The 18,198-nt window shown below is 37.4% G+C and overlaps 1 protein-coding gene and 1 long non-coding RNA gene across 3 annotated transcripts in view; one reads left to right on the plus strand and one right to left on the minus strand.

The window, feature by feature from the left end:
* ANKS1B (ankyrin repeat and sterile alpha motif domain containing 1B) overlaps positions 1–18,198 on the plus strand; it is a 370,859-nt gene that overhangs the window by 343,078 nt on the left and 9,583 nt on the right. For both annotated transcript variants that reach the window (XM_063308683.1, XM_063308684.1), the window contains 4 exons: positions 2,470–2,598; positions 3,068–3,139; positions 5,839–5,925; positions 10,114–10,251. In XM_063308683.1, coding sequence (XP_063164753.1) covers positions 2,470–2,598; positions 3,068–3,139; positions 5,839–5,925; positions 10,114–10,251 — 426 coding nt within the window. The remainder of the gene's footprint in view (positions 1–2,469; positions 2,599–3,067; positions 3,140–5,838; positions 5,926–10,113; positions 10,252–18,198) is intronic.
* Positions 11,327–12,903, minus strand: LOC134501022 (uncharacterized). Its single transcript, XR_010068313.1, has 3 exons — positions 12,578–12,903; positions 11,552–11,744; positions 11,327–11,447 (listed from the first exon to the last, which is right to left on the minus strand). It is a non-coding gene; the product is annotated as an uncharacterized LOC134501022 (long non-coding RNA).

Here is an 18,198-nt window from a genome sequence, read left to right on the forward strand (position 1 = left end):
GAGTGACATTAATAAGCAAATGGACAGTACAACTGCCTCTTTTATGCTTGTTGATAATATTAAATTGCCATTTCTGTAAGCAATTCTAATTACTAAAGGACACAAATATGTGAGAAAAATTCCAGACTCAATTCTAATGCGAGTATTAAATATAAGCTTAATAATAATGTTAAGCATAGTCGTGGTCTGTCATAGGTCTTTCTTACATATACAAGATGTACCCTTAAATGCATCTTAATTAAGGGTTGGGCTTGAGGGTATTAACCAAAGATTTCCAAACCAGGAGGTCTTCCAGTCTCCAGAGACTATCAGCAGTGTGTGTTGCTGTACTGGCCAACTGGTGAAATAGCTGTCATTTTCAAGGAAGTTTCTCAATGTATGAATGGCAGGCAGCAGGGCCGATCAAATACAAGAGGAGATACAAGATAGAGGACAATGTTGTGCGGTGTTTCTCAAACTTGGCAACTTTAAGATGTGTGGACTTAATTCCCAGAATTCCCCAGTCAGGCTGGCTGGGAAATTCTGGGAATTGAAGTCCACACATCTTAAAGTTGCCAAGTTTGAGAAACGTGGATACGGTGGCATGGTAGCTGTTAAATTAATTAAGGTGGAGTAGGCTGGCTAAAGGAAAGGAGCTCCCTAGAACACTTTTCCCCATCTCCTATAAACCTCGTGGTGCCTCTGGACTTGACAGTTTGCTTCTTTACAATAACACTAATGTACATGTGGCAAATGAATTGTATGAAAGTTAAATAAGTTTCAAAATTCTAATGAGGGGGATCCAGGTTTAGGCAAATGAAACAGATTTGGCAGAAGCAGATGTTCATATCCCTCATCCCCATAGCAGCCCCTCTAGACCATAAAAATACCACCCAACATTTTGGTAGCTATGCTGAATGGAATAGCCTAGAATGACATGGATCAATACAAACTGGGGAGATTTTCTCTCAGGAATCAGAGTTCCATTCATGATTTCCATCTTACTTGGGAGAGGGGGAGGTAAGGAAAGTTGCTTTTGCAAAATCAGTTGCATGTGCTTAACATTGGATTCAATCTAGAATGTTTAATGTTGATATTAATGACAGTTGAACACTGTGGCATATATTTGCTAAAAAGTGTGTTATTGTGCATAAGTTTGATATATTGCACAAGTGCACTAGCACTTCCCAGCATTAAGGAAGGTAAGGAGAAAACTACACCTGCGCCAAGAGTGGAGGGACTTACTCAGTTTTACTATTCTCTTTTCTTCAAAAAAAAAAAAAAAACAACCCAAAAATCTTACAGAAAAATGCAACTGTTGCAAGTGGCTATTCAAGATATTTTTAAAGTACTTTTAAGAAAAACAGATGAATTACATTACTCTAAGCCTTCAACTAAAGGCAGTAATGTTGGCACAAAGTTGTTTCTGTTTGCTTCATTTTCTGCAGTCTTGCTTTAGTTTCCACCAAATAGAAAATTTTGGTGCCTTCCACTTTATCTTGTGCTTGTCGTTGTAGATCTGTATAAACCTCTGTCTTTGTCTTTACTGTGTGGCCTATAGCCATGGGAGATAGAGATAAACAGAGATAGATATAACGCTTGTTATGTTTGCTGTGTCATGACTTGAGAAATCAAAGCATACTTACTTTGACTGGAATTCTCAATAAAAATTACACTTTTCTGTTGCTTTTGCCAATGTGTTACGTTTCCAGACTTAAAAAAGATTACTAAAATGTTAACAATCAGTTGCCACTTCTATCCATCTAAGAACAGTTAAACAGGAACAAAGCACTTAAAAATGAACTGAGAAGTTATTTTTAGCATTAATTTAATATATTGTTTTAGTAAGTGCCTTCCAAATGTAATTGTTTTGTGAATTTTAAAAAAAAGCCTACACATTTTCTCCAAAATAAATTCCATTTTATTTGGTGAGGCTTACTCCTAAGCAAATTATAGCCCAAATCAACTAAAACTCTTATTTCTTTCCTTCTGGAAGAATATTAATTTGTCATGCATAGCAATTTGACCTAGGATAATTCTATTTTGATCCCATTGGTTTTTAGAGAATCTACTTCTGAGCATTTATAGGGTGGTCTAATGCTATAGTTCTAATTGGCTTTCTAATATGGCGTTTGTAGTCATATAGATAGTGAACGTTGTGTTTACTCTCGGGTACTTTGTTTAGTTGAATTTCCCATTTTGAGCCAAGTTTCTGAAATTGTGTTTAGTTTCTCCAGTAAAATGTTATGTCAGTAATAATTTCCTTTAAATAATGCCTGTATATTTTGGAGATTATTTGCTCTTTGCTAGAAGATTCAGATGAAACAGAGCTGTAATATGAAATGTCCATGTAGCATTAGTAGGTTAGTTTATGACACATGCAATAAATAATATTCAGTCGATAGAAGTTGACCACAAATACAGGAAAGCATTATTACAAGCTAACTTTCCTATAGCTTACTTTGTTTTGGGAATGTATCTGATTTTCAGACTGGAGACTGGGGTGAACCATCTATTACTTTACGACCTCCTAATGAAGCTACAGGATCAACACCAGTACAATACTGGCAGCATCATCCAGAGAAACTCATTTTCCAATCATGTGATTACAAAGCATTTGTAAGTCAATCAAACAGTTATTTTCTCTTCATAATGTAACAGTAACAGTGATGAGGTATTTCTGGTATGAATAAAATGATTTTGACAAGATTTTCCAGTATTACGAACGTTCTTCCAAAATTCTAGAACTATAAAGTTCTAAAAGTATATGTTCGGGGGAGAGGTGGGTTTATTAATTAGCCAAATGGGAGTGAAGGAAGGGAAGTGAAAGTGGGGAGCAAAACTGGATGAAGATGAAGCAAGGGAAAAGGACAGAGAAAGGTGCAAGGGGGCGGTGGGGAGAGAAAGACATCTTGCTTAGGCATTACAAAAAAGATTAAAATTTACCAGTTAGGCAGCTCCTCAGATCATATGGAGAACACAGTAATTATTCAGTACAAAACATGGAATAGCAAATTCCACTTCAAAACTTAAATTATTTACACTGTTCTTAACTAAAAAAAACCAAATTATTTGTTTATCTTTTAAGTATTTAGGTTCTATGCTGGTAAAAGAATTAAGAGGTACAGAATCTACACAGGATGCCTGTGCAAAAATGAGGGTGAGTAAACTATTACTCTTCCAAATGATTACAGTAGATAAACCTATAATTTGCAAGTGTTACATTATTATTCCTAGATTTATATTCTGCCTTTAGTTTGTAGAACTCAAGTTGGTATAAATAATGATCCCACCTCCTATTGCACCCATAGCAACAGCCCTGTGAGGTGGGTTGGGCTGAGAGAGAGAGTGAATAGCCCAAAGCTACCCAGGTAGCTTTCATGCCTTAGGGAGGACTAGAACTCACCATCTTCTAGTTTCTTGCTCAGTACTTTATCAACTACATCTAAATGGCTGTCTCATGTTTAAGCTTCACTTACTTTGTATATTATTGCCTCCATGCAGATTAAACAGCATGTGCTATGGTATCAATGCCACCACATCCATTTGACCCAACCAGGTTGGCAACATTGAGATAGGCTATGCACTGGAGGGGATGGCCTTGAGAGCAGAGCTGAGGGTGGGTGCGTAGGCAGGCTGTAGATGGATGGTGATGGCTACTTTAGTTCAGGTGCTATAGTGACAACAGAAACATTCAAATGATCTATGGGTCTCTGTCTAATCTGCATCACTCAGATAACATGAGCCAGTGACTCATCCTAGCATAATTTGCTGAATGTTTGATCCAGATGAGCTGTTGTCTGACAGATAACACACACCTCTCACTATTATCCGTGTATGGTCATTGGATGGTAGGAAGATAACTTCTAGTGGTATTGAGCATGAATGAGATATGTCAGGAAAGTTCAGCAAGGGAAAGTTCATTTTAAGAAAGCCGAATTGTTCCCTCAACTCAGAACCCAGAGTTGAGAGATGGGATATCATCATGTCACCTGTTCAGGAGAACAACCTCTCACTGAGGCTGCTGATTGGTAGGCTGTTTCATTATCTCATCTTCCTTGAGTAGTGCAGAATGGAATGTTTTATATTCCAACTTACCATGCCAACAGATATGATCTTCTTTCCCCCTTAATATTGCATCAAACATATTATCCCAAGAGAAGGACATGTTTAGGTTCAGAGAATCTGAACTACAGAGAATCCTGTGCCCAAACCATAGCACTGACTGTTGGACATCTAACCTTTTCTCCTGGGTCACACACAGCTTACTTTTCCAACATCTGAGTCATTTCCACAACCAGGAGCTTTTCTATCAGGGGAGATTGTAATTACTAATGATGTTCCCCTTCATCCTTTGCTCATACATGTTGGTAAGCACAATTCTTGCTCATCATTTGAGCTTCAACTATCACCTGACTCGAGTGAAGTCAGGCTTGGCTAGCTGAGGTTGCTCGGAGTTGTAGTTAGCAGTATCTGGGGGAAGATAGGTTGGTTGTCCTTGTGCTTGTATATTAATATCATTTTCTTGATTTGATGAATGGTTGTTTACTCATTTTGTAGGTAGTTATTTTGCCATACCATAGTTAAGTAAAGCAGAGTATACGTATTTTTCAATAATAATTAAAATTTACTTTCTTCTATAGAAATTCTTATATAATCTATCTAGGTAAAACTATCTCTAATGTCCTCCCCACAAACTTCAGCAATTCTTTATTGTTTTGTATAAAATGGTCAGTCATAATACTTAGTATTTTTTAAAAGATGCAAAGACTTTAGGGTATACAGTACACCATTAAATTTGTAACCCAGAAGGGTCACCAGGAGCTCTGGAATGTAATAGACTAATTTGCTTTCATGGGTGAAGTTTGATAGCCCACCACAAAGTGAAACCTACCCATGAAGATCATCCCTGAATGGAGGTGCTGCTTTCTGTCCTGAAGGCTATGCCACTGAAAATAGCCTGGTAGCAGTAAATGTGTCAAGGAGCATAAATCAGAAATGCCACCCTTTTCCTCAGGTGTATCATGGCTTTATAACAATAGGAAAAAACTGACATAGGTAACAATGGGGAACCCACCCCACACCTATCAGACTTCACACCAAAAGTCTTCTTTTTTCAGAAATTTCACTAACAGGTGTTTTTTCTGCTAAAATAAATCTATTTAAAGACATGCTTTATTTTTACTTATCAATATTTTACTTCTATTGTTAAATGGCAAATAATTGTATTTTACCTGATGCCTTAGCAAACAGTAAATCACATAATTACAAAGTGGCAAACTTCGGAGACCTAGAAAGCCAAACATTTTAATGTAAGCACCAGAATAGGTAATATGTTCATCCAGTTGTATCTGTTACCTTCTCGTTCAAATACTTCTGCTGTTAATTGTTACAGTCAGGGAAAAGGCATTCATTTTGTGTTACCCTCTTGCTTGAAAGGTGATCCCTCTGCACACATGCTTAAATAAATTAGCGCCTTTTTCCCTTTAGCATCTGGTGGGTATACTTTGACTATTTCCCCTATAGATTCCTATAGCTGCAGCAGGCAAGGAAAACAAGTGCTTTGGAATGGGCAGAGGCTCAAACGTAGTACCTTAAAGCACCACACCTTTTGGGGGGAATTGCATGAATTGCATGGCTGCTTTCCACATCTGTCACACAATCACAACAAAAGGCGGATTTGGTTTAGTTTGTTGCAGACAGGTGCTACAATACTTGTTCATTTGCTTTGAAGCAACTTCTTTCTTATCAGTGACGCACTGCACAACCATAGCAGGTAATGTATTATTTATCTTGAGGAGAAGGAGGAAAATTACAGACTTCCCCAATTCATAATTTTTTGTTCGTTTTTAATTTCAGAAGTCTACAGAACAAATGAAGAAGGTTCCTACTATTGTTCTATCTGTCTCTTACAAAGGAGTAAAATTTATTGATGCAACAAATAAGGTAGGCATCATTTCATACTTGTTTTAAGTAGTTGCAGACAGGTAGTTGTTTTAAGTAGTTGCAAATAGGTGCCCTCCATCCCTTTCAACAACAAATGATCCTCATTACATTTTGAAGATGATCAAGTTTATTCTAGCTGAAGTTTTCATAAACTGTAATGCTTTCATCAGATGCATGAAATCATATCCTGAGTTACAAGGATATTGTTATATCAATATTTATGAGAGAATGTATTCTTCCATAGACAGTGGATTTTGTGTTAAAAGTGGAAGAACATTAAGTATTTGTATCATTCAGTATAAAATAAAAATCAACATGGTTAGGACAAATCCAGAACTACTTTCCGTCACTGACATTTCCTTGCTAGTATTTTTCAAATCTACCTACAGGCATTGTGCACAACAGTACATTCTCTCACAGGACTTTAGTAGAGGACTTTTTTTTAGAGAAGTAGTCCAACTTAAACCAGATCATCACACATACACGCACACACACAAACACAGATGCTCCCAAAAGGATTGATACCTCTCCACTTTTTCCCAAATAATCCCAGTTTGCCATGAAATAAGTTGGAACTGACACAAGTAAATGGCATCCACCATTTTTTATTCCATAGTCCACTTTGCTTTTTATATATGACTGAACATACTGTAAATAATAAAAAAATGAAATGGTCAGGAGTACCAATAATTATGTCCATGCAATTTTCATTTGTTCTATTTTTGTTTTGTTCATATTCCCCTTTGTGATGTAACTGTCTAATTAAAATCACAGCTTAAAATTCTTATTGTTACTAAGAATGTCTAAGCGATCAGACATAAGCAAAGATATACTACATACTTAGTAAACAAACTTATATTGATGAATTTTTGTCATATCTTAACCTAAAAAAATAATGATCTATCCACAACTTAACCAATACTAGTTTGGCTTAAGATAAACATCTGGCTTTGTCCATTTTATGTATATTTGATTAGTGAATAATGTTTTATCCAAGTGATAATTTTACAGTCCAATACTGTTTCTTTTTTAATACATACTGTCCGGGCCAGCTTCAAAATAAGATGCATAAGGTATTGAAATTTCATAAAACTGCTTGTGACTATGTCTGCTTCCTTGAAATAATTACCATTTTTACATACATTTCCAAATTAAGTGCAGATGGAGCTTATTAGGGTTCTTATTCTTTTCATTTCATAACTGAATATCTTATGTTGCTTTGAGGAAAATGAATATAACACTTCCTTAAGAGCCTTCATAGTAATTTCAAAAAAGTGAAATCATCTGTTCTCTTAAAATTCATGATATGCCTGGGTGTCACACAGCTGAGACTTGCATGATTATAGCAGTAATCTAATAGATATATGGATGGATGGATGGATGGATGGATGGATGGAAGGAAGGAAGGAAGGAAGGAAGGAAGGAAGGAAGGGTGGGTGGGTGGGTGGGTGGGTGGGTTCATGCCTGGGCCACAGTTCATTGTATAGACTGGTGTATACTTTTCTAACATTGCTTTGATTGCACTCTCCCACATGCTTGAATAAAATTGGGGGAGGTGATGTTACTAATATAGTTGCATCCCAAAGGCCCTCCAGAACAGCAGAAACTATTTGGGAGTGGCAGTCCCTAAGAAATCATAGGGCTTCATAGTTAGAGACCAGCACCTTGAATTGCACTCAGAAAGCTACCAGTAACCAATGTAGCTTGAACAGCAGAAGTGTATGTGATCAAAATTTGGGCACTTGGCAGCCCACCCACTTTTACAACCGCAGTGTGCACTTCAACTCTCCCTACCCGCCTATCTCTGCCCCATCTTTGCCCTTTTGACCTCCCTACATGCCACTGCTGCCACCTACCCGTTTCCCCTCGCTTCAGGGAGGCCATGCGAGGGCCTCACAAAGGGCCGGCAGCTGCTTTGGCCAGGCGCACCTTGTCAGCAGTGGAAGGAAGAAGAACACGAAGGTCGGTGGGCGGCAAGGGTAGGCAGCAGATTTGAAGCGGATGTGAGCACGGCAGGACAGGAGAAGCATGAGGTCCTTGCCTAACAATGGTGCGATTCTGGCCTAATGACCGCAGTCAGGACTACCGGAATTGCCATTGCTAAGCGGTGGGGTCATGTGATGTTTTGCCTAATGGCCATTTTGCTTAGTGACAGAAATTCTGTTCCCAGTTAGGATTGTTAAGTGAGGACTACCTGTACATTCTGTAACCAGGATCCATTTGTCATACTAGGTAATCATGAGGCTGCCATGTGTCCCCTCCTCCAGCAAATGTGCATGGAAATAGATGAAGTCATTTTATTATGACTTAATCATAATTGCCATGCTCAAACAAAGATGCTAGATTTGTATTTTTAGAATTTCAACATGGCACGAACAAGAGAATTAATGCACATTTGAAATTCTAAAAATACAAATCTAGCATCTTTGTTTAACTAAATGCAGTACAATTTAATTTTATGTCATTAGATTGTATCCACTGAGTGATCATATCTAGTCATTTCATTTTAATGAAAGGGACAATAATTTTGTCTGATTTTTCTGATTAGTAAAAATAGCTTGCTTATTTATTTATTCATTTATTTAAACTGCTTTGGTTCTGAAGAACTCTGGGTAGCATACAATAGCAAAAACAAAAGGAAAAGAAAAAATTAGTTATAGATTAGTTATTTTTACTTATATTAAATCAAAACTAGCTTTATGAGTTCCATGATTTCAGATTTAAACTAGAGAATTCAACTTTTAGCAGACCTTTCAGTGAACTAGAACTAAGTTGGAAATGTATATTAAAAATGACAAAGATTAAGTTATTCCAGTTTCTGGTTTTGGCACAAATATTTCTTCCAATTCTAATTACCTTCTGATAATATTGAAGACTTTTTCTTAACAGCATTGCTAATAGAATTACTATCCTAAGGCAACATTTATGTTTTCATCTGCAGGAATGTATTATATTCTTTGTAAATATAATAACAATCCATATTGTTTTAATCCAACAGTTTTGAAAGTACCAACAGAATGAACCCCCCGCCCCGAAATACTGTGTTTTGCCAGCGCTAGCATAAAATTAAATGATTTTAATCAAGATCTTTAAAAATTGGTGCTTGTTAAGCTTATTGATTAATGTGATTGTGATTTTTTTGTAGGCAAAATATATGTAGAATAATAGTTGCTTAACTTTAATGAAGCAAATGCATATTATTTTTATGAAAAAAATATTCATAAAATGGATGTAATAAAGGTATATATCTTTTTGCCATGCTAAAGACTGGAGTGGTTATGCAGATCTTTTGATGCCAGATTCAGTTTTATTAATATTGATTTATATTATCTAATGCATGTTGCAAGCCATCTAGAGCCCTATTGGATTGAGATGGTTATATAAATTTCATAAATAAAATAATAAAATAAATACTTATGTATGTTACAGTAATCTGGATAGTATCCCTCAGTTTATAGGGTGTAGTAGATTTTCTTCACACTCCTGTTAAATATACTGTATCTCTATGGCACCATAAACTGAAATTAACTTCTACAGCATTTTATTTATTAATTTCCTTATTCCTAAATTTAAAAAAGAAAGTCTAAAGAAAGCAAGATTTTGTGCCATTTACTCTTCTAGCAGAATATATTTATGAACTAATAAAAACATTCTGTCTTTTTATCTAATAGAGGAATTAAATATTAATTACTAAACTGGGACATGAATTTTATTATTATATTAACAACTAATAACAAATCCAATAATATAATGCTTTTATTTTTTGTACAGTCAGTAATCTAGATTAACTGCTACATCTTTGTTCTTAGTGTTATTAGAACAGGTTAAAACTTCAGGTTCAATAACCAACTTGCAAGGAAAACCCTGAAGTCTTGTAAATATTTCTACAGTATTCCTACTATTTTATTTAGACATTGTGACTTTCAGTGTCAGTTGATAGGGAATAATTATTAATGAATTCAATCATAAAATTAAATATTTAGAGACCAACTGGACTTTTTCCTCAGTTACCACAGGATTGGACAGGAGATAACACATTTTGCTTATTGCTGAATTTAAGTACAGCTACACCTTGCCTATTATTTTATTTGCATTAGTAAGCTTATGTAAAACCTAAGTATTATAAAATACTGGGAACTAGACTGGATAATTAAATATATAGAATTATTTCTTTTTTTTTACATTTAGAATATTATTGCTGAACATGAGATTCGTAACATTTCCTGTGCTGCACAAGACCCTGAAGATCTCTCTACATTTGCTTATATTACAAAAGACTTGAAGACAAATCACCATTACTGTCATGTGTTCACAGCCTTTGATGTGGTTGGTGTATAATTTTTTCCCTATGGGATAGCTAACAAACCATGACATTTTCTGTATAATTTCAGCTATGAAGAAGGTTGCTGTAGAGCAATACTGGTACTGGTCAGTAAATTGCATAATAGCCTAATATAAATGCTTCATATCATTGTCATGTTGTAACTAAGTTCCTTTTTAAAAAGTAATATATTGCAACTTTCCCATGTAAGCAAAAGCATGGGAAAAGTTAGGGTGGATCAGTTCAAACACATACATTTTCACAATGGCTACCTAGATGCTTATGACAAGTTCAGAGTATGACATGAACGTAATAATATTCTCCCAGTAACTAATGTACAAAGTATATTGCCTGTGATATTAGAAACAACATGCAGCCAACTTCTAGTCAGCCACATGCTCCATTTATTCCCCTTTAAAGCTATATCAAGTGCAGACATTGCTACATAATGGGACAGCAGATTCCACAGCAGAGTGAAGTATTTTGTCATGAATCATGCAGCAAAGTCTATGCACATCTTAAAGCAATTGCAGAGTGCTTGATAGTATATGGCACTTGTTAGCCCTTTGAGGTAGTCCAGACATGAAGCACTACCAGGAGTATCAGCACTATCTTTATTGTAAGGTTACATTAAACAGAATCTTGCAAGACTGAAAGTATTTCTCCCTTCCTCTCTTTGTAGTCTCTGGAAAACTAGGGAGGGTCCCTTCTGAAATGCTTCTCTTGCTTTTCCTCCAGCTGTGGACTGAGTTGCCTCTTACCTAGGCTGTGGGTCTTCCTCCTGCATCCTGCCTCCCGCATACCATCTTCAGTGCTTTGCGCAATGGGTTCAAAAAATGCCCCTCCAAATAGCACCAATCTGTGTATAGAGGTTCCATCCTTTCAAAGAAAACTTAAAAATATAAAACTTGAAATTATCATATGATCAGGGGAACCATGTCCTGTTATATTACGGAGGCGGGGGAACCCTTGAACTACATGTAATCTCCTGGTACCTCAACACTTCACAGCTGATCTTTGCTAATCATCAAATGGACAAATTTTAGATTTTCCCACCCTTTAAATTGGAATGGAAGCAGGAGGCCTTTTGGTAGTAAACATTCTCATCCTTAATCAGAGATGCAGGTTTTCAGGGTCAAAGTTCTTCAGGTAAATTTGGCAGGTTCAAAATTGTATGATACTTGCTTTGCAGGTGTTCTCTCTTTAAAAAAAAAAAAAGGAATCAGCAGCAGCAGGGATTTCTGGTTCCAGTGGCTGGGGGAGAAGTAATCAGCTAGAGAAGATGCAGAGAAATGAGAGAAGTACCTCTTGTTCTCCTGTAGTGCCCATGTGGACAGACTGTGGACTTCCTGCAGGAAAAAGCCATAGGCAGTTTCACATGTGCACTCTCTTGATCCTGGCATCTCAGCTATCATCCTTGATGAGTATTCTTGAAAGGGACATGCTCTGGTAATTCCTTTCTCAGGTCTGAGTCTCAAACAGCAATAAGTGTGTGGCACTGTTATGAAGAAACCAGTGCAGGTAAGAAGAAAATTGCCAGGAAGAATATGCCAATAATACTATGAGGATAAAGAAGCATTTAAGGCAATGCAGAAAATATTCTGAAAGAACACAGATCATATCTGAAAAGCTAATAGAATAATGTGATGAAGTACTATCATCTGAAAGAAGCCTACATCAAGAATCCTGTGTAAGTATGTTGACTGATTTCTACTAGGTTATTTTAATTAATATTTGCATTTGACTAAGTGATAACAGCATTCATCATGACTTACAAAAAATTATTTTAAAAAACAAGAGAGAAATTAAGTAGGTGATATCAAATGAACACTTAACCCAAAGATTTCTTCTGGCTGGCAACAGCATGGATTCCTTTGCCACATATTACCTCCATAACTTTTTTCTTAATCCATTCAGTTGTGTCCGATTCTTGGAGACTGCCTGGACAAGTCCCTACAGTTTTCTTGCCAAGGTTTTTTGGAAGTGGTTTTCCATTGCCTCCTTCCTAGGGCTGAGATAGAATGACTGGCATGAGGTTGCCCAGCTGGCTTCATGCCTAAGGCAGGACAAGAACTCATGGTCTCCCAGTTTCTAGCCTGGTGCCTTAACCACTACACCAAACTCGCTCTTCCATAACTTAGACTTGAGCAAAGAGTTTAGATAAAAGCCTCATACTCTAGATGAGCTATCTGGTATAAATGTATGATATACAGTATTCTCTTGATGTAAAACACAAAAACAAAGCTTGTATATTGCAGTATTTTTTAAAAAATTGAACAATGTTGTCTTCTTTCTAATGGAAAGAAGAAACAGAAAGATAAATATACTAACTTCTTTGCTTTATTGCAGGAACTTGGTAGCTCAAGTAATAATTTGAGAAATCTTCAACTTCAAGAGATTAATTACCAGATATACTATCAATTTTGTTCATCTTCAAGATGGTCAAGCCTCATGTTGACCTTTATTGACAAAATGTTAAAAGAAGACCAAGAAAAAACAGATGAGAAAATGGCTAGAACTATATTTGCAAGCAGTGTACCTCTTGTGACTGAAAACCATTCCTGGAAGGAACATTACAACCTAATTTGCCCATCATATGAATTGCCATCTCTATTGTTTTATTGCTTACTGCTCAACATAGTTTCTAACATTCCAATAAATTTTTTTCTCTACATATTGAAGCTGTTAGTTTATTTGTATGTAAGGTTCAAAGCTCATAAAATAGACTAGCTTTATTTATTTTTTTCATGCCAAATAGTGTACTGCTAATGCTAGTGCATATTATGGAGATTGAGACAAATATAGTAATTCAAATCATGCTCATTTGCATAGAAAAAATTAAATTCTCATTCTTTCTGAAAAATCACATCTCTATGCATACCCTTCCTCACAAATCCCTGAAAATGGCTCAGAATCATGCCACAAAATGACTAAAATTAAGCTTGGTTTTGGCTTGTTTTTCATCCGTGTGTCTGTGTGTGTGTGCATGCACACAGTTGTATACAGAACTTAAAGCCTCTAAAAGATGATTGACTCCTGTTTCTGTGATTACTACCACCCCAGTAACAAAAGCAGGCCAAAAATGTCAATCACATCCATTTTGATATTAGTGCATCTTCACCTGAGGTCAGCTGTAGCTCCTGCCCCCAAGGATGTTGTCGTCTTGTGTTAATTGATAATGAAAGGATTGCTGGATTGACCAAGATAATGCATTTTAAAGTCTTCTATATACTTAGGAATATGTACTAGTGTGATGCTCTGAAGACAGAAATTCTTCTTAAAGAAAATTGATACTTTCACACACTAGGGTTTTTTGCCTAGTAACTGTGTTCAAGGCAGCATATGGTCATTTGTTTTTTCCATATATTAGTAGTAGGTTGAATCTATCAGCTTACATATTTTGAGAACTCAAATTTATGTCTTAAAGTCTTAAAAATCTATTTTCTATCAGAAATACCCAGTGCTATAAGCTCTCATTAATGAGAAATGATGAGTGCATTTCTTACTCTCATATATGTCTGACAAATATAGTTAAATATAGGCAGAAAATTAAATTGCAAGAAAAGTGTACTGTGAATTCCAGGTGCCTCAAAATACGTTTTTCCAATAAAAAATTAAAAATTGGGTAGAGGATAGATATTTGCATACATTATTATGGGATGCCTGCTCCCCATAATAAAGGAAGGTAGGAATCTCTCCCCCCCACCTCCAAGTACAAGATCTGAGCATATGAGGAAATTAAGCTTTTGTTTTAGAAAGAACATTTTATGTAATTTTGGGCTTATTATTATTCAGACAGCTAGCCTGATGTTAATTTACTGTAGCTATGTCAAACTCCCTTCTCTCCCCTCTCTGCCTTAGCCATTAACTAGGATTTAAACAGTAATCAGACTTCGGCTGAAGCTCTCAGAGCTCATTACCTGAGTAAGCGCAGCTGACCGGGCAAATGGGTCGGTCTGGCAAAACGTGCCTCACAGTCACGACACAAGCGCCACTTCTAACGTACTTTTGTGAGAAGCCATTTTAGCATTGCTGTGGTTAGGAATGGACGTCTACGGGCACATATTGAAATAACTATTCTGACTCCTAATATTTACATGTTTCCATAAAAGTGAAATAAGACAATCCAACTGGGGTATTTTATGCATAGGCAGAATATCTTCGATTTTCACTTTCATAGTTGCCTGAATATCCAGTTTATACCACATTTTGAAGAATTTTACCATATTTTAATATGGTTTTGGGAAAAACTTTCAAGACAAAACAATGTAATGAATACAAAGACAGGGCATCTTCTGGATTTGACTAGGTCCACTGACATTTAAAACCAAGAATTATTTCCAGCTCAGAATATGGAAGAAGCTGCCTGTAGCTGCTACTTCTCTGGTTGGGTTAGGGTTAGGTTGGCCTCTGCAGTAGGAGTGGGGCCTGCAGCCTCTCAAGAGACCCCGCTGCCAAGGGGCCTAGGCTGTAACCAGGTGGAGGGGAGCAGATGTGGATTTGCTGCTGTTCATGACAAAATAGTTGGGACTCGAGACTGTTCCTTTCACGTTGCAGTGAGCAACTACTAACTGACCACCAGCTCTGCATATATTTCACAAAGCCTCCAAAACTTCAACCTATCCAAGTATGAAGTGCTGCATTCTGGGACAATTAATGATTTGTTCAAAGTTTTAGCTTTTTTTTTTTTTAACAAAAAGGAGAAAGCAACATTCTGTATGAGACGAGCATTATAAGCCTTTAAGACTCATATCTTGGCTTAAATCCAGTGAAATGTGCCATAACTATAGTTCCTTAAATGCTGGTAAAACGTGAATTTTTATCTCTGTAATAATGCTGTTTATCACTGGCTTTCAAAGAATTTGTGAGTTAAGATGCTGGCTTTTTATTAGCATTCCTGTGTTCTGTGAGCTACTTTTCAGCATGCCCAAAACTTGAAAAATGAGTTTTGCTAATACTGCATTTATCTAGCCTATAAGGCAGACATACATTTGGAATTAAATCCCAACAGCAGAATGAACCATTGATTGTTAGGCTGTAGACAGAACTTAAAATATACATCTTTTTAAATACTTAGCACATCACAGATATTCTATTAACCTTGGGCTTTCAGAGGATGTTACAATTTTAATTAGTTTAGTTTAATTAAAATAACTGCTGGTGTTGTGGAGTATGTTATAAAAAGCATGAGCTTTTGAATCCCATAGAATGTCATCTTGAAAAATGTATCATATGATGATTTCTGTTAAGGTTCCCCGAACATTACAGTCTGACTTCCACACTGTATTTTCAATAGTTTACCCAGGTGACTGCAGAACATTCTAACCCAGTAGTCAATGCATAAACAGAAATATATCAAAGACAGAATATTTTAAGTAGTGTGTTGCCAAAAGGGATCAGCACATTCCTATAAACCTCATGTAATCCAACAGAATAAGCTTCATAATTGACTGAACAAAAATGCCAACAAAATCATTCACTCTACAAAAATATACCACCTACACCAATATTTGTAAGCTTTGTCTATCACAACTGGCTGAGAATGAAATAACAAATTCCATTTAGCAATATACAAATTTATAATCACTAGCAAAGTAAATATTACAGGGCCAATTGACAAATTTGCTGTTGCATAGTTTCTTCTAAAAAAAATATCAAATATAGCAAAATAAGCACTAGGTCTGGGTGATTAAAGTTCAAAAATCTTTCAGCTGTAGAAATTTAGTGGATGACTAAATTTTCTTCAGCTCAATCTATCTTAATGTGGAGAAAAAGCAGAGGCAGGGATGCTACATATGATGCATCTAGAGGAAAGGAAAGTTGTTAATATAACAAGTGAAAAAGCAAACCTGAATTTTAGTATATAGTTTTAGGAACTAATCTATGGAGTCTGCTTACTTCACTCCTTGATGCTAATAATGGGTAGAATAAACACAACTATTACAGAAATGCTGTCTCCTGTTGCAAGATTAATCCAATTTAAGAAAATGTGTTTAACCGTTTCATTTGGAAGCCTTACTGGTTTACAAATAAATAACAGAAGTTTCAAGAAAGCAGAGCTCCTATTGCATGGTCAGTGTGATGCCAATCTAGTTTGAGCATTTATGAACAAGTTTACCAGTATTAATTTCTACACCGTGGTGAAATAGGCTATGGTGCAGTTAATATGTGTGAAAGACTGCAAGTATGCAAAACACTAAATCTTTTATCATTCTTTTATTGTCTGTGATCTTAACTCTGGATTCTGATGTTTTGCATTATTTGCTGCGACCTATATTAATATATAGCACAGTGGTTTCAGTTAAAACAACCAAGTAAAATAGATCACTGGCCTTAAAGTAACTTTGTCAGGGCAGCCACGCTCAGAATAAGACTCAGACTCACTTAGAAGGTCTAAGGATTTCTGGTTTTATTTGAACGGTGTGCGTGCAAAGAGAAAGACGGGAATCCTTAGGTGGTGACAGGGTGCCCTGTTTATACTTTGCTGGCAGACGTCGTGCTTCTCCACCCTCGGGCCAGGACCGGATGGGTGCTTGAGACCTCGATGCGTCAGCTGATGGGCGATCCCGGCGATCTCCTTTGTCTCCCTGTCTTCATCCGGACCGGGTGTGTCCTCTGAAGGTGTTTCCCTGATCTTCTGATATGTGTTAATTACTGCCTGATGTGTGCTCCCATTATGTTGGGCATTACTCTGTGGATATGCGTGCCTGAGGGAGGTGTGAACGCATCCCCGGGGGACATGGGAAGGCGTTCCCCTTGCCTTTTGATGGCTGCTAAGCTTGGTCTGAATGCTTATCTATTGTGTTGGGGGTTCCCTTCTGGATTATGGGTGCTTGGGTGATTTAGGGATTATGCTTATCTTCCTCTTACCTAATGTGCATGTTCCCCGTTGTGATGCACATATGCCTTGCAACGGGGAACATGACATGCTGCCCCCCAAAGAAAATCTTAGGGTGCTGGTTTGGATGGGTATGCTTCATGGAAGTTCTTTACCAACCTTTTGGCTGAGACATGTTGGGCTTGGACCCACTCTGGGTGTGGGAAATGCCTCCATTTGACTAGGTATTGTAGCGTGCCCCTTTGCCTCCTGGAGTCAAGTATTTCTTGGATTTTAAAATGCTATCGCCCATCTATCATGATGGGTGGAGGCGGGGGGGTTTCTGTGTGCCATTTTGAAGGGGTGGCTGGTTTCAGGAGGGTGCAGTGGAAAACTGGTGTATGCGCCTTAGATTGTGGGGTAAGTCCAGTTTGAAAGTGACTGGGTTAATAATTTCTGTGATGGGGAATGGTCCGATAAATTTGGGTGCCAGTTTCTTGGAGGGCTGTGGGGATTTGATGAACTTAGTGGAGAGGTAGACCCTATCTCCCACTTTGTAGTTCGGTTGCGCCGCCCTGTGATTGTCTGCAAACTTCTTGTATGTAGCTTGTGCGTCTGCCAGGGCTAGCTGGATGATGGGCCAAACCGTACCCAGTTGAGCTGCCCAGTCATCTGGAGAACATGGTGGGGTGTCTGGTTGGGGCAGTTCCGGGATTGGCACAAAGTCTCTGCCATAAACCACCTTGAAGGGTGTGTGACCTGTGCTTTGGTGTACTGCATTGTTGTAGGCCACCTCTGCAAAAGGAAGCAGGTCCACCCAATTGTCCTGTTGGTAGTTAATAAATGCCCGCAGGAACTGCTCCAGGGTAGAGTTGAGGATCTCTGTAGAGCCGTCAGTGTGGGGGTGCCAAGCCGTTGACAGTGCTTGCTTGGTGCCAATGAGGTTTAGGAACTCTTTCCAGAACCTGGAGGTAAATTGTGTGCCCCTATCTGTCACCAAACGGTAGGGGGCACCGTGGATTTTGTAGATATGGGTGAGGAACATGCGTGCCAGTTGCTGTGCAGAGGGAATGGATGCACAGGGTATGAAGTGTGCCTGCTTGGAAAAATAGTCTTTTACCACCCAGATTACTGT

This window comes from Candoia aspera, chromosome 7 (assembly GCF_035149785.1).
Source record: "Candoia aspera isolate rCanAsp1 chromosome 7, rCanAsp1.hap2, whole genome shotgun sequence".
In the NCBI taxonomy this organism is placed as follows: Eukaryota; Metazoa; Chordata; class Lepidosauria; order Squamata; family Boidae; genus Candoia; species Candoia aspera.